The 23,576-nt window shown below is 38.7% G+C and overlaps 2 protein-coding genes across 2 annotated transcripts; one reads left to right on the top strand and one right to left on the bottom strand.

The window, feature by feature from the left end:
- Positions 1-7,586: 7,586 nt before the first annotated feature.
- LOC139938564 (alpha-N-acetylgalactosamine-specific lectin-like) lies at positions 7,587-8,611 on the bottom strand. The gene has a single exon (XM_071934137.1). The coding sequence runs from the start codon at positions 8,532-8,534 to the stop codon at positions 8,016-8,018; it is 519 nt and encodes a 172-aa protein (XP_071790238.1). The 5' UTR covers positions 8,535-8,611; the 3' UTR covers positions 7,587-8,015.
- A 752-nt stretch (positions 8,612-9,363) lies between these two features.
- On the top strand, positions 9,364-23,522 carry LOC139938701 (CST complex subunit STN1-like). The gene is made up of 11 exons (XM_071934318.1): positions 9,364-9,670; positions 10,072-10,119; positions 10,281-10,373; positions 10,870-10,964; positions 13,292-13,357; positions 13,998-14,156; positions 14,579-14,634; positions 15,324-15,470; positions 16,689-16,808; positions 20,531-20,609; positions 22,317-23,522. Exons 1-11 carry the CDS (start codon positions 9,519-9,521, stop codon positions 22,475-22,477), a joined length of 1,176 nt encoding a protein of 391 aa, XP_071790419.1. The 5' UTR covers positions 9,364-9,518; the 3' UTR covers positions 22,478-23,522.
- The last annotated feature ends 54 nt before the right edge of the window (positions 23,523-23,576 follow it).

The raw sequence follows: 23,576 nt of genomic DNA, 5'->3' as shown, positions 1-23,576 counted from the left end.
CGTTTTTTGAAAACATCATCACCATTTGTTGAAAACGTGCAAACTAATAATTTTTGTTCAATATTGGTAGTTAAGCCCATTCAAAAAGCACAAACTTACTAGGTCACGACCAACGGAGAGCTGTCGATCGTATGACTCCCTCTGGGGTAAATGTAGGTTCTGTGAATGTGGTAAATTCCCACTTAAACTTGAATCTGAAAGACTTGAGGTATCTGAAAGCACACAATGATTTTGTGCAACAAATAAGGGTGTATTTTCCTTTATTATTTGCTTGCAACTTCGATGACGAATCTGGGACTATATTTTCACTTGTGTGTCATTTTATGCATATTGGGAAACACCAAGTAAATACTGGTCTTTGACAATATTATTTACAAAACATATCAAGTACATTTTTCTAGTTCGCAACTGCATGGGCTTTAGTTTCAGGTTAGTGGGCAAAATTAACGTTACGTTACATATTTCTCATTATATATAAACTGCGTCAAATACTCATTTTAACTTGAATACCCCCCTCCAACCTCATCCCCATGTTTTACTTTATTTTCAACCATGTTCACAATAGAACCCTGGGATGGAAACTTCTTACTTGGACCCTGATTGGACAACGACTTTACAAATAGAATGTGTTCCATATGTATAGGTACAGCCAGCCGCCGGCAACCAACAATGTACAAACAAGCTATTAAATCTGGTACCGTATATAAGAGTACGAAGATGTGAATTTCGAAAAGTAGCCAGACTATTTGAATTTGTATATACGTATCCAAAATTTTGGATATGCAAATGTTCCAATACCAGGGTGAGAGAGCGGTCAAACTTGTAACCGCTCGACACACCATGGGGTCGAGGTTGGTCTACCTCCATGGTCTTACTGGACTGGGCCCCTGTCCCAGGTTCCAGCTTGTCATATCCAGTGATTCCATTGGATGCAATCAAACAGTACACTGCTCTCAAGTCCGCAATAGAATTTGAAATGAAAAGGTCAAACTACACGCCGGTTTTTGTTGCCGGTCTCTGGCGTTATATTCTCTAGCCTCGAAGAATGACGTCAGACGTTCAGTCTATGGGTGCGTTCGTTTAGCTTCCCTGGGTCGACCCCGGTGTGTGGCGGGTTTTTTCCCAGGACGAACGTGTGCAGATAATTACCCACGTTCGGCCTGTGAGTAAAAACCGCCACACACCGGGGTCGACCCAGGGAAGCTAAACGAACGCACCCTATATAGAGGAGGACGTGCGGCGTGGGTGCGTGCTGATGATGAGGGCTGCAGAAGCGGAGGCAGGGAAATTCATTATCAGGGCAATTGACCGTTTAGAGCACTGTGGACACAAGTCATAATTAGTAATTTTTATGATCAGTTATGTTGTTATTATTTTGGATCATTCATAAAGACACTGTACACTATTGGTAATTGTCAAAGACCAGTCTTCGTTCTCACTTGGTGTATCCTCAACATGCGAAAAATAACAAACCTGGGAAAATTTGAACTTAATTGGTCGTCGAAATAGCGAGATAATAATGAAAGAAATAACACCCTTGTCACACGAAGTTGTGTGCTTTCGGATGCTTGATTTCGAGACCTCATAATTATTCTAGTTTTGAGCCGTCTCAAAATCAATTCGTGGAACTTTCTCGAATACCACGTCACAACTCAGAGGTAGCCGTTTCTCACAATGTTTTATACTATCAAATTCTTGCCATTACTTGTTACAAAGTAAGGTTTTATGCTAATAATTATTTTGAGTCATTACCAATATAGTTTCCCGGTACTCTTTAAGAAAGAAAACTTCTTGAAAAGAGGGAGCTATCATACTAAGTAATTAACTTCGCCGTACAACACTGAATCTCCGGGGCGGGGGAGGGGGGGGGGGGGTAGCGGAATATCTTGCTACATCCAGCAGGCTAAATAGCCGGGTTAAATTGAAGGTGTGTATATAGCCATTGCAAAACTTCATCAGTTAAACAACAAATAAAACGGAAAGCAAACAGTTACACCAAGTCTGAAAATCTCATATGAAATTCTAAAATCGCACCCGTGTGAAACCATGGAGGTAGAAATAGATTAATGTGAGTGGCGAGTGGCTGAGGATAAGAGCAATGTGTCGCGGGCAGCACTGACAAACTGCGTCAATCCGGACGTCGTTAAAGCGTCACCATCTCCGGGTGTAGTCTTGGTGCAAGACGTTTCTCGTTCCCTTTTCACGCACACCGCGGCCACTTGTTAACTGTATATGTTATGTATGTCCGACCCACTATCGAATACGCCTGTCCTGTCTGGTACTCTGGACTTACTAAAACACAACTCATAACCCTTGAAAGGTTACAAAAAGGGCTTTTCGTATCATTCTGGCTGGTCAGCCAAATACACCAACATCATATGTGGAAGTATGCCAATTGTTCAGTTTACCTACAATCACTGATAGACTGAGCAATTTATTTGTCAATTTTGGTAAGACCTTGTTTGAATCTGAAAATTACAGGCACTGGCTCCCACCAAACAAAAACAACTTGCGGAATGCCAACAAAATGTGCCCCCCAAAATGTAGAACTGGTCGTTACAAAAATAGTTGCATTCCATCCCTTGTCCAAGCACTCAACAATAGCTCTTGATTTTTGTTCACTCAGCTGGCTTGCCTTTTGTCCCCAACCCTTCGCCTTGTTCCTTTAAGGTGACTTGCTGTGCAATTTTTTGTTTTATCTAGTTTGTTACTGGCACTAGCCAGTTTGCCTTTTTAATGTATAAAAACAGATTGTAATTCTTAATGTTTTTTTTTTTTTAATTTTTAAACATTTCGATTTTTTATGAATCTCTGTATTTTAAACTCAATTCAGCTTGTAGCTGCAATGTTTGAATGTGTTTTAAAGGGACACACCGGCTCACCGTGTACGCAGTTTAGGGCTGTAGAATCATAAATAATGTTTTTATAGATGGTTGCTGTAAAAAAAAAAATCATCAAAATGTCACGTAATTAGCGAAAAATTATTAAAAAACCCAAAAGTGGTAAAAGGCCAGCGTAAACGTGTTTCCAGCCGTTGCAACTGTCAAGTCTTCGTGACATCGTCGCACAATATTGCAAGTAGACTGGTGCTTTGTTTATAGCAACGTTTTACTACGACGCAGCATAAGGATCCAGTCTATCCATAAAGTATAAACAACCAGCATATACGGATCAGGCAAATCCTTCGACGATGGAGGTAGTCGTGCTTCGACGTACCATGCAGCAATAAACTAGTTTATTGCTCCATGGACGTACATCCAAAGATCGTCACGAAGAACACAAAAAACTAACCCAGAATATGATGGGACAGTGACAAGTAAATAAAGCATTCCTGGCACCAACTTCCTGGTGAACTTGTGGCTGGTGGCCGACTAAATTTTTGAATAGTAAAGAAATTTTGTGAGCAGTATTTTCTGCTAAACAGATGAAACTGAGGGGCCCTGTTATTCTTAGTGAAACATTTTACAATCTCGGGGGGTGGGGGTGGGGGTGGGGGTTGGGGGGAGGGAATCGTGAGGGATTCAAAAGCGTCCTTGTGAGAATGTATTTTGAAATGTAAGCGTAGCTGCAAATCTTGAAACGTAAGCCTAGCTTGACTCGGGATTCAAAGCGTAATTTTTGATTTTAGCGTAACAAACCTAAATGATGTATATGGATTGTATGGATATGGAGTACGTAGCTTGGAACGTAACCATATCTTTTGGAACGTAAGCATATCTTGGAACGTAAGCATAGTTGGGTATCTTGGAACGTAAACGTAGCTGCGTATGGATCGTAAGCATAGCTGAGAAGCTGTGTAGCTTAGAACGTAATCTTATCGTTTTGGAACGTAAGCATATCTTGGAACGTAAGCGTAGCTGGGTATCTTGGAACGTATGGAACGTAAGCGTTAATAATTTTTCAGGTGACCTGTCTTCCTTCTGGTCGCTGTTTACAGTTTTCTTCGTTCAGGCAAAGTCAAGAGATTTGTATCTGATGCAAATTCTAACGTTATTCCAGTCAGATCAAGCTGGTAAGCATGTCTTGTGTTTTTTTCGTTGATATATTGTTCCCATGTAATACAATTAAGATACAATTAAAATTTTGCATTTGTTGGCATGGTTGCTATAAAGGAAAGCAATACTTTTTATGATATGGTGGGAGATAAAATTTAATACAAAGCTGTTTTTAAAAACGAGTGGCTTGTTTGTATATGGCCACCTGAGCCCTATTGCAAGAGCCTCAATAACATAAACTAAAAAATAGAGACTGACATGTTTTTTATATTCAACGATTTGTGTGCTGGTCAACAGAAAAACAACCGTAAATTACAGTGACATATACTTTACATTTAGTTAATGCTACCATTTTCCATGGTAATGATGTGGAGGGTTTGTTAATACTAATAGTCGTCTGGATGTTTTCATGTTCCAGGTGACCTTTGTTCCAATAGTGTTTGCTGTTTACAGTTTCCTTCATCCAGTGTAGAGGTCAAGAGGTTTCAATTGTAGCTGTTGAGTTTCAGAACATTATTCAGAACAAGCTGGTAAGTACTATTTCCCCTAGATGGAGGTTGTTTAAAATTATGTTTCCTTTACTGAAATGTAACAGTGGTCCATTTCACTAAGCAATAACATTCATTGCAAGACAAATTGTCAGTATTACCTTGCTAATTTGTATAGTGACATCACACTTTACTTAGCAACTGCGATTGATTTGCAGCTAAAATCAAACTTAGCTCTTTGTGAAACCTGGGCCTACTAATTCCACTTTAAGCCACAATGTTGTTTAAATCAACTCTATCAGAAAGAACTCACGTTTATTTAGAACTTGATTTCTTTGATGCGATTCCTTTTGCTTTAAACAAGGAGTGAGTTTATAATAATATCATTTGAAAAACAATCACATATCCACGTTTGAGGGGCCCCTATAATAGCTGATAGCTGATAATTTGAAAGTATTTAATCTTGTCACATAAACATGCGGATTCACCTATATCAAGGTCACATTCACATACAGGTCCAGGGTCACGTTTGTGTTTGTTGTATTATACATACATGTTTTTATCATGGTTATGTCGACAAGGGACAGAATTCTTCAAAGACGTTTCTTTGGGACTTAAACAGCCCCCCCCCCCTTTTTCCAAACCGGTCAAGAAAAAACTGTGCATTTCAAATGAGAACATTTCATTATTACGAGCATGTTTTGTTTTTTCAAATACAGGAGGGGAGTAGCACACACATCGATGAAGCAGTTACAAACTTGACATCTATAGAGATACAGCAACCTGAACAACTTCCCTGAGAGAAAGCTGAAGCAGTTTGTCTTTTGTATGGATTGCATTCCCGTTAGTGTGTGTGTGTGTGGGGGGGGGGGGGGGGGGTCGTCAGTAGTTCTTAAAATAAGTTCTTTGATAAGTTCTTAAAATCTGTTATTTTGAGTGTGGGTCAGACTATTCTGAAAAACCAACAACTTTGGAGATCCTTGCTGCAATGAAATCCGGTTATCCAACTGATATCAAACACAATTCATAAATCTAATTTGAAGTGGCATTCCCTTGGATACAGCATACAGTTTTGCTTAAAATAAATAATTTGTAGGAGAAAGGTAGTTCATCAGTTAATTCAAAAGCATTTAACAAATTGTGGCAATATCTTTTTTTTTTAAACAAGTTATTTGAAATAAAGTTAGTGTCGTTACTAAACTGTCCATGTTCACCCTATCTAGGAAACAAACAAATTGTTTTGTTTTAAAATAAATCTCTCAAATGTGCCCAGAGGCTGTAAACAACTGGTTAACAACCACTCGAATCTTCTTAGAATTGTTGAATGAAATTGCAGATTTAAACTTTGAGTGATAAACATGTAGCTACAAAAACGAACTTTTCATGTTTATGGACAACATAGGTCAAATGTATGTCGAGGTTTATTGTCGAAACTATGTGTATTATTTAACTTGTATATTTGAAAATAAAATTTTGAAGGCAAATATTTTAAAACTGTTGTTTTTACTTTGTTTTGTTTTTCCTGCTGGTTCAGAAATCGTGTTTACTGTTTTAATCCCAAGGAAGATTAGAAATGAATCCGAAAAGATTGCTAGCATCTAGGTTTAAATCATTCAATGGGTGAAGGTTAAATCTGTAAAGATTTGGAAAAATAAATCCACTGGGATTGATTTAATTAATCCTCCACAGACTTAATTGTTTTAATCTTTTGAAAGATTAATTTTAAATCCACGCTGATTGGTCCCTAACGACAATCCTTGAAAGATTTAAAATTTAATCCTGTGGATTTAAATTTAAATCCTTGTAATTTAGAGTGTACATCGATCTATTTTTGTTAGCTCTGTTGCTAAACATCCTCGTTCTTAACATTTTAAGATTCCATTCCCCTCAATTAATTGCACTTACAAAAATTCTCGAAATCTTCCCCAAAAACGTATTTCAGGGCAAACTAAAATTCGCACATCGTTCAGCAGCTATCATGTTTACAAAAATTAAAAGACGAACGTAAATGTACAAGCCCTACACGCCAACTAACATACGAGGAAGCCTGGCTGATTCTGGTTGCGTTGCACCGAAGACGTACAGATACCAGACTGTGGGAAATTATGCTGATACTGCTACGTCAGAGTTATGCAGGCCTAGCGTAGCACGGCATGATTGGAATGTGCTCGGAATTTCCCGAGAGATCAGCACACGGACCAAGACGTTTCTCCGGGGGCGGTGAGTGGACTATCAGTCAGGTGAGTCGGTGCGCGCGCTGTCGGTGCATCTGTCACTACTGCATCCACTAACACTTCAATCTGTAGATTACTGCACTTCGATTCGACACTTGTTGTTTACATTTATTTAGTCAAATTTAAAGTTTTTGCAAAGAAAAAAGTTAGAAATAAAAATTTCAGGTTGAAAAGAGTAGTTTTACCATCATTGAAACCACTAAAAAGGCATTGGACACATTATTGGTAATTGTGGCAAAGACCAGTTTTCTCACTTGTGTATCCAAACAATAGGGTTAGGCTTTATAATAATGCATAAAATAGCAAGTCTGTGAAAATGTTTACTCAATTGGTGTGTTAAAGGCAGTGGACACTATTGGTAATTGTCAAAGACTAGCCTCCACAGTTGGTGTATCTCAACATATGCATAAAATAACAAACCTGTGAAAACTTGAGCTCAATCGGTAATCGAAGTTGCGAGATAATAAAAAATAAATAAAAAACACCATTGTCATACGAAGGTGTGTGCATTTAGATGGTTAATTTCGAGACCTCAAGTTCTAAATCTGAGGTCTCGAAATCAAATTCATGGAAAATTACTTCTTTCTCGAAAACTCTGGCACTTCCGAGGGAGCCGTTTATCACAATGTTTTAAACTATCAACCTTTCCCCATTCTCATTACCAAGTGAGGTGTTTTGCTGATAATTATTTTGTGTAGTGACCAATAGTGTCCACTGCCTTTAACCACCTTTAAAATTAACGACAATAAAAACTTTGAATTGGAGCCTACACACGGCTTCCGCCCAGCAGTGAAGGAGAGCATAATATTTGAGAAATATTTCATTTCGAAGTAGTGGTAATGTAAAGGTTTTATCCTGATTTGAGATGTGTTACTGTCAGTAACGTTTCTCAAAGTGTATTGCTGTTATGGATCATTCGTCCAGCGTGGACATACTTATTTGCTCCGTATTATCGGTGATCAACGGCGCTATCACCTTATGAAAGGAAGTGTTCACAGGATAAAACACTTGTCTTGAATGGTTCCAAAAACCAAAGATACTTTTGCCTTTAAAATTAAGTTTGTGGTTTTCTTAGGTATATTATGCAATTATGGTACAGCAAACAGAAGCATGCATTTACATATTGTTGTGTGAAAAGAATTTCTCTTGGTGATTGAACTTCCTGATGTGGAGCTGTCTGTCATTCAATGTATTGTTGTACAGAGTTAGTATAGTCGAGACATGAACGTCTTAAATCGATGCTGGGGGTGGCATGTGGGTGTTGTGCAGTCAGTCGACAATGCTGTTCTTACCATTAATCAGTCACTACCGATATACATCATGCAAATAAAAGCATTCTCTCTGGCGCAGTTCTCATCATTCCATCCTATTTCGCCAGAATCGTTCCAGAAGTCAACGCAATGCTCACCCTCCCCACCATCGTCTGGTTGGCCAGGAAGCCAGACATCCGGTGGTACACGTGCCCCGCTGAACGATTGTGTCCCGTCTGATATCCAACGAAAGGCACCCTCTGTGACTTGGTCGTTTAGCCCAATCCAAACACGATCCCCTTCGCTTTGAATAGAAATCAGTGAAGTTTTCCACAGCTCAAGGAGTAAGTCGTTGGTGCTGGAATCCAGGATGGAAGCAAGGTGGCCTTGGCTCTTACTGGTGAAGAACCCACGGCAGTGCTTTTCAGCATCGTGCCACGATTTCCTCTGGCCGAAGAAGCGGTAGCAGTACCAACCGTATTTTGACCAGAGAGGTGGACACGTCACGGCTTGAGAAAGACATATGACGGACAAGAACACGACAGAAATTTTCCAGACGACAGCCATGATGCTTGATCAAGTGTCTGTCATGCACTTTTCAGCAGCGTGATCTACGTTTTTATTTTATAGAAGATCGTGTCTGTTAAAGCATGGAGGAATAATTATTCCTCCATGGTTATAGCTATGAATAAAGGCCTATAGAATCGTGGGCCAACGCACTAAAGGGATTGTCAGGTCAGGTTTTGATGTCGTTTATTGACAAAACTTCCAAAGTTATTAATCGTACCAAAGTACAATATCAACTGTTATCAAGCAATCAACTTGTCTTTCTTGTATCTGATTTAATAGAGTATTTACAACTCAATTGATCGTCGATCATACTAATAACTGTATTATTTATCGATAAATAGGCCAAGCCATTTTTGTGTTTATATTATATTTTACGGGCAACTTGGGGTTATTGCCAAACTGAATGCGAAAAAAAAAATGATTTTAGTAATTGTTGTAAAAGACATTATGGAGGTATGTTGTGTGCATTTTACACGAAAGTGTGATTTTTTGAATACATCATCACCTTTGTTGCAAACGTGCTAACTAATAATTAATTGGTCATTAAACCCATTTCACGAAACGCTATATCGAGTTTAGGACGAGTAACTAAGGATGGGTTCAATGCGTCCGAACGTCTTGTGATACGGAACAAGATTAATCCTAAGTTTTAGAGAAGAGTTTGTGAATCGACGGCTGTCTGGACCAGACAACGTCATAGCGAGCCCGCCGGCCGCATGCCGCTTTTGAAAAGAGCAAAAAAAGGACAACGCCAGTTTGGCGCCCTCAACTGGTAGTTTGTTTCTTACTGCCAAATGACTTTTGACCCCGATGCGGGAAAATCAAAACAAACTGGAAGAAGAAGAAGGACAGAACTATCGTTTTGATGCCAGCCGTGTGATTGCTTTCATCTCGTCGGGCCTCATAATAAATATCTTTGGTATAAAGTTCTCTTAGTTTTATTAACGAGTACAAAATGAAGCTTTTTTCCCCAAAGTAGGCATGGCAGCTGGTGAGAATTTAGACTTTGTACCGCATCGGTTTTGGCATACAGATTCCGTGTACAAATCATATGTCAAACTTTACATCGTTGATATTGTATCTTTATTGGACTACCCGATGGGGAAAGGTAATGTTCACTTTGAATATTCATAGTGTGTTCTTTTGTTTGTTTGTCAGGGTGTTTGTTGGTTTGTTTGTTTGTTTAGATGATCTTCCCATCAACACAGGTCAAGGAAACTCGGCAAAGTCCGACTAGTCACTAGGTTACGGGTAGGTCTAGGTGACTCCTACCTATCAGCCATATTAGAACTATTTAGGTTTTGTCCGCTATCGTCTCCCGTAATCTCATAGGGTTACATCTCTCACGACACATAAACGATGATGGTTCAATCGTGGATCAATGAATTTTGTAATCGCAAATCACTTTTTTTTTCTTTTCTTGCCAAAATAAGCCTCCACAATGTATGTGTCCTTTGATATCTCATTGCCCGAGGGGACGACAGAAATCCTTTCTGCCATCTCAAAAATTGAAAAAATTCTTACCGTAATTCAGTCCCCAACTACTCTGTTTTACCATTACACACGAAAGCCGATTGTTATGGTTGTCCCCGACCGTGCGCGTATTTTTTTCCCCGGACAAACGTGGAGATTTGTCTGCACACGTTCGTCCTGGAAAGAAGAAAAAAATACCCAATCTGCGCTTTGTGTACAAAACATATCGACAAGCGTCTGGTAACCACTCTCCCTATTTTTTTTGTCTAGGGAGGAGGGTCACATTATTGCAACTAGGTTTGGTAGGATTCAAACCTACATTCCTGCCTCTTGCTATCGAGTACCGGGCAATCTCGGTAGTTGGTAATACATACTCTTGAATGGCAAGGGTTTTGGGTTCGAATCCCACCCGAGTTATATGCATGGTTTTTTTTTCACAGGACTCGGGGAAGTACTGAGTATACATGAATAGTGCTAACTTACATCGGTGTGTATGGGTAAAAACCAAAACTAATATACATTCCAATCGTTTGATTGCAAGTTCTGCAGTCATACAGTACATGTGTGTAAACCACTAGACCCTGGTGGCAACTTAAAGCAACTGACTTGTTGAAGACTATTATTAAAAGAGAAACAAGTTAGCTCATAGCCTAGTCTTAGTCTTTTGGGGATTTGTCCATCAATTAAAATTACTGGTCAGATAATTTTATTATAGTCATAGTAGAAGACTCTTTTTCAACTTGGCTAAACAACAAGGTTAAAACTACATTACATGTAGACCCAAATGGGGCCTCCTTTTTAAAATCAAAATTGCCACTGTTTAGGCCTACTGTTTTTCCAATCTATTTTCTTTTTTTAGGAGCCTTTGCCAGAAGAACCATCCTGTGTACAGAGTTGACATCTTGGGATGGATTGTGAGAGTGGAGGAAAGAGCAAAGATGTTCAACTATGGAGGTCAGTCATTAGAAAGATTAATTTGTTTTCACCATTGTCTCAATATTCATTGATGTAACTGTAAGACACACAATCCTAGCCAAAATGCTTGGGCCTAACCTCACATAGATATTCAGCAATATCTCAAGAAATGCTACCACCTTTTGAAATTAAATTTTCACAGGTTTTATTGGACATCTTCCTTCAGTATCAAACAATCAAAATGGTTCTTTAATATAAAGACCCTGGATACTATTGGTAATTGTCAAAGACCAGTCTTCTCACTTGGTGTATCACAACATATCCAAAACAACAAACCTGTAAACATTTGAACTCAATAGGTCATCACAGTTGCGAGATAATAATGGAAGAAAAAACACCCCTGGTCACACAAAGTTGTTTGCTTTCAGACTTTTGATTTCGGGACCTCAAAATCTAATTATGAAGTCTCAAAATCAAATTATAATATTTTAACATTACTTCAGGGGGAGCCGTTCCTCACAATGTTTTAAATACTAACAACAGCACTCCATTGCTTGTTACCAAGTAAGTTTTTATGCGAACAATTATTTTGAAAACTAGAAATTGAGAGTTTGTGTACAAACTCAGGGTGTTCGGGTGAATGGTCAAATGAGGTCACGTTACAAGAGGTTTCATGTAGTGAAAGAATCTTGTACGTAGCGTTTGTGGTTCTCAAGATATGAATTTTTCAATTATTTACCGTTTATTTAACGTAATGACGTCATCAATGACGTCATCATTCCAAAAAAGTTGCGGGTTCATCTACTCATGAAGGTTCATGTTTATGATAAGTTTCAAGTTCATAGTAGTTTAACATTTTGTTCAAAATCGCACGAAGAAAGATGAGGCGAATCCCAGCGTAGTGGAATTTGAATTACGCGCGCCTTCAACGGAGTCTGCATGTGTATACACAACCCGTAATGCCCACAGCCACGCAGTGCTGTTTTGTCGTAGAGCATGGATACAATGTAGGCCTACATGAACTACACGCACACACACCCACACACCCACACACCCACAATACAATAGTAGCATTCACATACATGAATGGCGATACTATCTGGTTTCTACGCGTAATGAATGGAGGTCAACACAAACGCGCGCTTTTACGACCAGAAGGCAACATTCAACTGGCATTATGTTTGTGCAAAAGTTTGAGCAGGATAACTGATCTTCAAACTGATATTCAAATTTTGCAAATATGATATATAGTTCTTGAGATATGAACTTTTGAAATTTTGAACTTCCTGTTTCAACCGGAAGTAAAAGTCACATGAGGTCACGTTGTGCACGACTTTTGTAGCTAATTACAAGACCTTTTATATGCACCAAATATCTTGTGTGTGGCATTTGTAGTTCTCAAGATATGAACTCTCCAATTTTTAGCGTTTTTTTGAACGTAATGACGTCATCAATGACGTCATCATTCCAAAAATGTTGCTGTTTCGTCTACTCATTAAGATCAATATATATGGTAAGTTTCAGGTTCATACAAGCTTTAGTTTTTGCGAAAATCGCGCGAGAACGTTCGAGGAGAAGAACACGCAGAAAAAAAAAAAAAAAAAAAAAAAAAAAAAAAAAAAAAAAAAAAAACAGAACAATAACAATAGTTGTTCGGCTGGTGGCCGAACACCTAATTACCAAGTGTCCAGTGCCTTTAAAGCCATTGGACCCTTTTGGTAAACAGTATTGTCCAAGTCCCACACTTTGTGTATCACAATTTCTATATCAAATAACAAACTTGTGAAAATTTCGGCTCAATCGGTCATCGGAGTCATGAGAAAATAACGGGAAAACCCACCCTTGTATCCGCGCGTTTCACCGTGTCATGACATGTGTTTAAAATAAATCCGTAATTCTCGCTATCGAGAATTGATATTGTTTTACTGTTTTCTCAAAAAGTAAAGCATTTCATGGAATAATGTTTCAAGAGAAGTCTTTCACCACTAACTTCTGTAAACCCTGTAAGTTATTTGTAAATCTGTGAACTTTTATTTTTTTGTCTGTACCGAAAGGGTCCAATGGCTTTAAGCCTTAAATGGCTAAAGCCTTTACAGATAGTACAAGTATTATTTTGGCTGGTATGTGTACGCATAGGCCACTGTTCACTTGATGTAGATAAAGATGTAGATTGTAGGGCTAACATTAAAGTTTGCACATTTATCAACAATTCAAATTGACCAGTTCTGTTGGGCATTCTTGTCATAAAACCATGAACTGATGTAATTTTCCTATGTCTAAAGTAAGCCTTAATCACTGTTTTATCAATGGATTGGTTTGAAAGGAATAATACCCCTATTGGCAATTGTCTTTATATCCACCTTCAGTCGACGACGGAACAGGAGTTGTTAATTGCTGTTGCTGGAAACCAAAGGGGAGAGATGAACCAGCAGGTAGAATACAATTTACATAAATTATTTTATAGATGTTATTTGCATCAGGCTTTTTGTCATTTAACAACAATTGAAAGCTTTAATATATAATTTTCCAAAAAAAAAGTTGGATGTTGAGAAACGGATACTAGCTTCAGATATTTTCCAACAAATCCAATAACTCAGGCCAAGATTAAGCTTGGGCGATATCGATTTATTTTATTCACGATATATCGCCGACAATATATCGCGATATTCGATATAATCGCGATTAATTAAATTTGACATCATCAGTCTTCAAACTCCAAGTCAAAGTTGTAGAAGAGACAATCATAGCATTAGAGAGGTGTTCTAATGACCTATGGAGCGATATATCGATATTTCGATTAAAACCAAATCCATCCGATATCGAAATCGTTTCTAAATTAATATCGCGATATTCGATAATATCGTGATATCGCCCAAGCTTAGCCAAGATACATGAATTACATGGGGGCCATGGCCGATCTGTTGCCCCAGGTCTGGCCTTGATATCCCTTCATAAATGTTCAATGGAAGTCCTCTGTACAGTATGAAAATAGACTTTTCCTCTCAAAGTTGAAATCCATTCCTTACAGTTTGCTAATTTTTCCTCAAAATACTAATTCTCTGAAAAATACAGCTGTCAACCCAGATTCCTCATTGCGAGAATTTGTCACAGACAAAGTACAGACCCACCAGATGCAGCAGTTAACGTGCATGGAGCTCGGTGACATCATCCATGTCAGAGGTCGTCTCAATCGTTATCGAAACAGAGTGGAGGTATCAGCATCCTACTTCAGTAAGTGTAATAGTTGGCAGTTTAACATTTGCAAATTCTGAGTCAAGTCACGAGTCATTATTTTTTAATTTTTGAAATAATTATTTCCATAAAACCTTACTTGGTCTTGGTAACGAGTAATGGGGAGATGTTAATAATGGCATAAAACATTGTGAGAAACGGCTCCCTCTGACATGACATAGTTTTTGAGAACAAAGTAATTTTCCACGAATTTGATTTCGAGACCTTGCAGGTTTAAAACTTGTGGTCTCGATAGCAACCATCTAAACGCACACAACTGCGTGTGACAAGGGTGTTTTTTCTTTCATTATTATCTCGCAACTTTGACAACCAATTAAGCTCAAATTTTTACAGGTTTGGTATTTTATGCATATGTTGACATACATTAAGTGAGAAGACTGGTCTTTGACAATTACCAATAGTGTCCAGGATCTTTAAGTCACAGGTCATGGTGCAGTCAGACGTCATGTGGTGTCAAGTTAAGTCACAATATTATTGGTCCAAGCGCAATACACTGTGCTGCCCAGCACAGATCTGAGACACAGCTAAATGATAAGGAGTATCAAATGTCACAGAGAAAGAACACAGACAAAAGACCATTCGACTTATTGCATGGCCCCGTAACATGAATAGTTTGGAAACCTTGTATCATGCCTTCCTGAAGCTTGCACTTCAGAAATGATGAATAATATTTTGCTCGCTCGCCCTTTGGAATAAAAAAAATAAAAAATACTGGTCTAGCTTCAACCCTGTGCGGTGTCATGGCCGAGCGGTTAAGAGCACCGAACTCAAGCTCTGGTGCTTCTGTTCAGCAGAGTGTGGGTTCGAATCCCCGTCGTGACACTTGTGTCCCTGAGCAAGACACTTAACTATTATTGCTTCTCTCCACCAAGGGGTAAATGGGTGCCTGTGAGGTCAGGGATGATTGTTGTGATTGATTCAGCTGAGTAGCGCGTATTAATGTTGCACAAGGCTTTATGTTCCCCTCCAGGGAGCCGAGATGGTTTAAGAAATGAATTAAGGCCGAGTGACCAGGGATAATAATGTGAAGCGCTTTGAGACGCTTCCGGGTGTGAAAAGCGCTATATAAAAACAGGTTGTTATAACTATTATTATCATTATTATTATTATTAATATATAATTTATTAATATTTCTCTATCTGAAAGGCTCACTTGGTGGATCGGTTATACATTCATCTGCGCAGTCAACTAGGAGACCCTTCTAACGGATTCCAAAACTTCTTCCTGAGAGAATTGGAGACAATTGAAGCAGTTATGGAAATAGCATCGTGTCCATGTCTGGAGTACAAACAAGTAAGTGTTTGGTGTGTCATGGCCTAGCGGTTAAGAGCACCGAAAGTTCAACCACCACATAATAAACAGATAGTTATAAGTGTGGGTACAATTGCAACCTCACCTGCATTGAAATTGGGTCACGTGGTCTGGTCACTCCTGAAACGGCTTCTAGGATTTCAGACATTTGCTCATTCACTAAAAACCAAAGCTCCTAAGTATCTCCAAAAGGAACTTAGTAGAATTGCCATCCTCTGTAGCTACGTACACAATATGGAATGCTCACCACGAACCATCTTGGGGGTCTACTGACCAACCTCACCTGCAACTGTAGTTTTTGTCCTTTGAAGTTAACTTATATGCGTTGCTCATTAATTTGCTTTTCACTCGGTGTTATGTCTTACGTTTATTTTTGTTTTGTCTGCCCTGCACTATACCATGGCCAACTTTGTTGGTCATAATAAATGACCTGTGCTTAAGTGTACTTTCTTTATCCTCTGCCTATTGATGTATTGTATATTATTGATTCGCTCAATAAAGATTGATTTACCCAAAGTTGTATCAAGTTACAAATCACAAGACTACCGTAACTGACTTGGTAAACTTGAAATAGTTTGGGGTTGAAAATTGAACCATCCCAAATCCTAAACTAACATTTTTTTTGCTTTGTGTAGAAACAAAATTGCTATAAAAACGTGAAATACAATGTGTACCAAAAGAAAAATACAAAAAAAAACACAATACATTTAACCATGTATAACAGCTTGAAATGGTTAAAGCCATTGGACCCTTTCGGTACAGAAATTTTTTTTTCAAAGTTCACAGATTTATAAAAAATTTACAGGGTTTACAGAAGGTAATGGTGAAAGACTTCTCTTGAAATGTTAGTCCATAAAATGCTTTACTTTTTGAGAAAACGGTAAAACAACATAAATTCTCGTTAGTGAGAATTACGGATTTATTTTAAACACATGTCATGACACGGCGAAATGCGTGGAAACAAGAGTGGGTTTTCCTGTTATTTTCTCCCAACTCCGATGACCGATTGAGCCTAAATTTTCACAGGTTTGTTGTTTTATATATAAGTTGTGATACACGAAGTGTGGGACTTGGACAATACTGTTTACCGAAAGTGTATAATGGCTTTAAGCATGTATCGAAGCATGGCGCATAAAAGTGCTATAATTCCTGCTGAAACATTGCTAATGAACTGACTTTTTTGGCCCTTCATTCCCCCAGGATAGTGTAGGAGGAAAGGCACCCATCAGACAGATCCGTAACGTCATCAAACAATCAGTAGACCGCTTGGACAGAGAGGGCATAGTTATCAGAAGTGGAATCGACAAAGAGATGTTCCAGGTAATAGACCCTTCCCATGAAATATGTAAATTGCACATAGCAATTAGTAAGGCACGCAACTTGGGTGTAATCATGGATAAGCACCTCACAATGTCTGATCACATCACTAAAACCTGTCGGTTGGCATTCATAGCCATTCGGAAAATTTGACAGATCCGGCAATATCTAAATAGTAGATCTATTAATATACTTGTTCATGCTTTGATAATGTCACATGTTGATAATTGTAATTCATTGTGGTATGGCCTTCCGAAAAAGGAATTAAACCGTGTACAGAGAATTCAAAACACAGCAGCAAGGTTAATAGTGGGTGCTCGTTCAAGAGATTCCATCACTCCTCTTCTAAAGAAACTTCATTGGTTGCCCGTAGAAAAACGTGTTGTATTTAAGATTCTTATCATGTGTTTTAAAGCCCAGAATAATCTTGCTCCATCTTATATGTCAGATCTCATTCATAAGCACAATCCAGTACGTACACTTCGATCATCGTCACAACACCTCCTTGCAGTACACCCTGTTGATATGCATACCTATGGAGACCGTTCCTTTGTGGCTTTGGCTCCAACTCTGTGGAATTCTCTGCCCTTGACGATCAGGAAAACATCTTCCCCTAAAACCCGACCCGACCAAACCTTGTATCTGGTCGGGTCGGGACGCATACTTTTGGAGGTTTTTAAAGTGAGAAAAATCAGCTGGGAGTTGGGGGATTAAGATCGTTATCACCACTAATCCGATAAGGTTTGACAAAGCCATCCTGCCTGAAGGAATCCATGTGGATTTATTTCAATTGAAGACTAAGATATTGATTGTTACAATATTTAAAATGATTAAAATTGTAAAAAGTTAATTGGTTTTCTTTTTTGAATGGTAAAAATCCATCCATGAATAGCAAAGAACGGTTATTGTTTGTGTCGACTTTCGTTCCGCCGGCTGCGCCGTGCGTGCGCACTAATACTCTTTATAGATAAAGTAGTGCTGCGAGGCCCTGTCCGTGACAATTATGCATGCGAACGTTTTTTAAAGGCAAACTTGTTCTTTTAATTAATTTAACAAAATAAAACATCCGGAAGAAGTTCTATGAGTGACAAATAACTTGTCTTTTTAACTGCTGCACTGGCCCTCGAACGTCAGCAAACACGCATAGAAATAGCACCAGATTTCACGCACAACAGCAGATTTCAAGCCCACTAGTCGTTGTTCTTTGCGTGCGACACAAAAATACAAGAAACTTTGAACGCTAGAGGGCGCTTCAGAACAATGCGATAGCATAGACCTTATCGCAAATACCAATGCGCAAGCGCAGACTGTTGAATGAGGTGCATTGTGGGATAGATATGAATCAAATTTTGCTGCCAGCTAGACCACAATGCACCTAATTCCAACCTTTACGCGCGCGCCCCAGTATTTGCGAAAAGGTCTATGAGATTAAACGCCCTCTATTGGTAAAATTACGCGAACTAGAAACACACACGCCTTGAGAAAACGACTTGACGTGTCTGCCACGCTCCCCCACGATGCATGCATAATAGTATACCGTACATAACGTACATACATACATCATGTACAGCATAGTCGTCGCGCACATGGATCTTTCTGTCAACATCGCCCAAAACCGAGCAGTTGCGTGGGAATTTTAGCGTCTCTACGACAAACTACACAACCAGCAATAGTAGCCGTATGAACAAAAATATTATTTCATTGTGTATTGTAAGATTTGTTCTTTATTTTGTTTATTTTGTTCAGTTAGATGAATGCTTTCTTTTTCTGTGGGTTAGTTTTTAGTGCATATTGGGTATAATAAATACGATAGTTAGGAGGCAATCGATTGAAAATTGAAATGGACAAATTGGAAGAACTGTTTTTTTTGTCTTTTTTTTCCAAATTGCCGTCGGGCCCTTTGCAACTTTTTTTATGATTGCCTTGATGCCCTTTGAAATTTTTGAAAATTGCCTTGGTGCCCTAAATTTTTACACACAAAAAAGGCCAAAAAAACGACTAAAGTTACTATATAGGCTGTATGTTTGCCCTAACACTTTAGCCCGCTTCGCAAATTTATGTGTCTGCAGTTTAAGAGATTTTTAAAATTTTGCTGTTAGATACAAAATTTATGGACTGCTATGCAAAATTTTGATTTTGCTATACAAAAAAAAATTGCGTAACGGTCCATGCAGAAATACTGGACGAAATCGTTCCCTGGTAAACTTAGAATGCTTTTAATAAAAGCTGGCCAAGAGCGCATGGGTCTTGTAACGTTGTTTTGCTTTGAATATTAAATACTGTAAGTACAAAGTAGTCACAGTTTGCAAAGAAAGCTGCAATTATAGCTTCCATACTGGGCTTTGAACTGCTTACAATATCTTTTGCCAAAAAAGAAAAGAAAAAAAAACACTTTTGTACATGTTTATAATGTGTAATGCCTGATCAAAATCTAGAAGCAATGTACAACAAGCTTAATTTACCCATTAATGACAGAATTACGTAAAAAGTACTAATTTTAAAATACACATACTGCTCAGTTATTGCCATTGCCAATGGCCATTTCATGTAGCTTTTAAAAGTAGTTCCAGAAATCATCCAGTCAGGCCAGTCCAGAGCAGGTTGTTTGTTTAAGGGATTAAAGGGATTATCACAGTTGGATGCCAGGACAGTGTGTTTACTTAAGGATCCTCCAAAAGTATGTGTGAAACCAGCAGTATTTTTTAAAGGGCTGGACACGTCATGGTGATTTCAAGAGTGCCTTAAAGACTCACCTTTTCTTACAATAGTTTACGTTCTTGTATTGTTGTATCGTTATGCTTGTAGTGGTGTTATTTGTTATATATATATATTTATGTTGTTGATTTATAGTGTACTTCTTTGTAAAGCGCTTTGAGAATTAAGTGTTAATTATTAGGTGCTATATAAATCGAAAGTTATTATTATTATAGCGCATGCGCACTAACGTTTTGGTTGGCAAAATGAGGGAACATCACGCTGTTTTGTACACAGCTAATGGGTGTGTGACGCAGACGCGATTGCGCGCCTGCTTAGTGCACAACTCTATGGCGTTTGCCAACCAACAGGGTCTGTACGCATGCGTGAATGTAATTAGCATATTTCATGGGAAGGGTCCATTATTATAGAAGAGTCAAAATTCACAGTGTGGGAATGTAAAATAAAAAGCATGTCCCAGCTTTTAAAGGCAAGGGATAATTTTAGTTGTCACAGACAAGTATCTTCACTCGGTGTATCCCAACATTTCCATAAAATAACAAACCTGTGAAAACATGGGCTTAAATTGGTCAACAAAGTTGACCAATCAATGCACAACTCAGTGGTAACCAGGGGCAACACCCAAGGAACCAGTCATCGAGAGTAAAAAAGTTTATTGTAAATAACATTGGGTGCGTTCAATTAGTTTCCCTGTGTCGACCTGTGGTTCTCATTCGGGTGAGCCCCTGAAAAGAGCTAATGGAATCATCACTCACCTTCTCGTGACGACATTCATGCACCTCGGGCAAGCCCCAAGTGACCCGTTCAACAAGCAGGGCACTTGGGGCTGACCCGGCTGAGCCCCTGGAATGACGTCAAAGCTATTCGAACATACCGGGGGCAGATCGAGGTCGACCCGGGGAAGCTAATCGAATGCACCCATAGTTGTTAGAATTACTGGTTCAGCTTCAATGAAGCTTATTTTTATAGAAAAAATCTAAATTTCCATTTGATTTCTTGCCCCTTTACAGGTAGCTCAGGAAAGTTTGACTTCAAGGCTCGACAAGACGATCCTTAAAATTCTGAGAGCTGATTGTCAACTTCCCAAATGTAAGCTGAACTAAAATTTAAATAATTAACTAAAAATCAGGTAGGGATTGGGATGTCACTACATATGTGTAAAAATTCCTTTGAGTAGTGGTGGTTGTTAGAAGAACCCGTGGTTTGACAATCAATCGTTCAGTTTATCAATCAATCAATCAATATGCTCTCTGATCATCTTCAGGAGAATGCTGCATTCTGTTGCTGGATAGTTCTCAAAAGAGTTTTTTGTAGGGGGTGGGGCATTTAGCCTCTAGGAAAGTGCATGCCGACCTAGACTAAATTAAAGGCAGTGGACACTATTGGTAATTACTCAAAATAATTATTAGCATAAAACCTTTCTTGATTATGAGTATTATGGGGAGAGGTTGATAGTATACAAATATTGACTGCTTCGAGTGCTATGGTTAAAACTATGACTCCCGAGGTGATCCCCGGAGCGTTCTATTTTCCCGAGGCGAAGCCGAGGGAAAATAGAACGCTACGGGGATCACCGAGGGAGTCATAGTTTTTAACCATTGCACGAGTAAAAACAGTCAATATTTGTTTTATAACACCCCAAACACTTCTAAATACTGTACTGTTATTATTAAGTTACAGACCTGAATGCTACAATCCACGGACGACGCGAATACAGATTGCATACACTTTTACTTACTGTGTTGCATGTAGTGTCGTGCAATCCGAAGTGGTTACAGACTATTAATTTATAATCCTCGTACACGCACAGGACGTCTGGGTACTGCACGCCATGTGCTAGTCTGTCGGACTAGCGCATGGCAAACCGACGCTCTATCACACGGCCGTCGTCTGGCAAAACTAAGACATGTCATGTGACGCGCTCTAAACCAATGAGCAGGCAGAATACTTGCAAGGGGTGTTATATATACAAATATTGAGTGGCTCAGAGTGGAATGGGAGGAACATTATCGCAAGGTAAAATTTGGACCGTTCGCCTCGTGAAATGGAACAGTCCAAATTTTACCGAGCGATAATGTTCCTTCCTTTCCACGAATGAAAGCCACTCAATATTTGTTTTATATAACTGACATATAGATCCTTGTCATTTGATGTATTTTGAAAGTATAACATTATGACAACAAAACATCATATAGTGCCACGTGGCAACAATGCACAAATCGGATCACAACCTTGTGCACAGGTTCTCCTTTGTTTTAGCAGCGGCGCAGCGGCGCTGTACTGCTAAAAAACATTGGGAACGAGGATGATCCTAACTGTTGAATGGGAAATGCTATTCCCCATGGGCGAATAGGTTTTTTTGATCGCCGGCGCGGATGGGAGTAATAGTGAATGTCACGTGAAGTAAGTTCCACCAATCAAATGACAAGGATCTGTATGTCAGTTATATAATATAAAACATTGTGAGAAACAGCTCCCTCTGAACTGACGTAGTTTTTGAGAAAGAAATAGTTTTCCACGAATTTGATTTTGAGACCTCAGATTCAGAATTTGAGGTCTTGAAATCAAGCATCTGAAAGCACACATCTTCATGTGACCAAGGGTGTTTTTTCTTTCATTAGTATCTCGCAGCTTCGACAACCGATTGAGCTCAAATTTTCACAGGTTTCTAATTTTGTGCATATGTTGAGATACACCAACTGTGAAGACTAGTCTTTGGCAATTACCAATAGTGTCCAGTGTCTTTAAGTCATCTATTTTGAGATGCTGACAAAAGTTCTTCACTTTATCTTCCAGATGAGAAAGGCTGCCATTATTTGCACGTGATGGACCAACTGCACAACTTAAACCCTTTCCAGAATATTTCAGCTCAAGCTGTCAAACTGGCATTAGATCGGCTGGAGGAACAGAGCGAAGTTATCAGCACAACATTCAAGCACTTCATCCCTTTCAGCTGACCAGGAGAAAGAAAATGGGGACATTTTTCCAGGGATAAGTTGCCTAGTGATTTGATCTTACAATCGCTGAACAAAATGTCATTTTCATTTCATTTATTCTGGTTGTGAAGCCATTGACTCTAAGAAAAGAGTGAACATAAGATAAGACTATAGTCTTAACTCTTCGTGAAATCCAGCCCAGAGCTTCTACCTGGAATCACGTCCACACTCTGGCAATGCGATAATTTGAGTCCGGTTGCTAGACTTCTCAGCCATGACACTCTACAACTGTCATTTGTAATAACAGTGAACAAGAAAAAATGAGACAATAATGCAGTTGATTCAAATATTCAAGCAATCTTTTGTTATTAGTATGCATATTATTAGATTGATGGTATTGACTAGTTATCTTTACTTCAGAGTTCACAGGTACATGTAAAACTTTCTTGTACCAAAAGAGGTACTGTATATGGCTTTTACACAAGATATTAAACAAAGTGTTAAAAGTTCTTGTTTGTTACATCAACTCTTTAGAGACCATAGTGGCTGCAAGCGGCCTGTATCAAAATGCCCATAGCGGCCACAAACAGCCGCAAGATTTAATCTACTTTTGCTCAAAAGAAAAGATATCGGACCATTAAAATTGACATTTCAATGTTTCTCATCACATGTTGTAGATTCTGCAGTTCTAAATCAAAACCATGTGTTTCTGTTTCAGATTCATTTTCCTGACATTTTCCCCCCGAAAATAACATGAATAATGAGGACAAATCAACACGATTAGCAATATCTGGATGTTGGTTATACAGAAACGAACGATCTCTAAAGGGTTAACCCATACTGTTCCCATTGTTCAGCCTTCAACATAATACTGGGCTGGCTTTGATAAAGCACTAAGATTTATCTTAAAGCCATTGGACACTTTCGGAACAGCAACAAAATTAAAAGTTCACAGATTTACAAATAACTTACAGGGTTTACAGAAGGTAATGGTGAAAGACTTCTCTTGAAGTATTATTCCATGAAATGCTTTACTTTTTGAGAAAACCATATAACAATATCAATTCTCGATATCGAGAATTACGGATTTATTTTAAACACATGTCATGACACGGCGAAA

This window comes from Asterias amurensis, chromosome 6 (assembly GCF_032118995.1).
Source record: "Asterias amurensis chromosome 6, ASM3211899v1".
NCBI lineage: Eukaryota > Metazoa > Echinodermata > Asteroidea > Forcipulatida > Asteriidae > Asterias > Asterias amurensis.
Note: the sequence above shows the minus strand (reverse complement) of the source record. Positions and strands in the feature narration are given on the sequence as shown.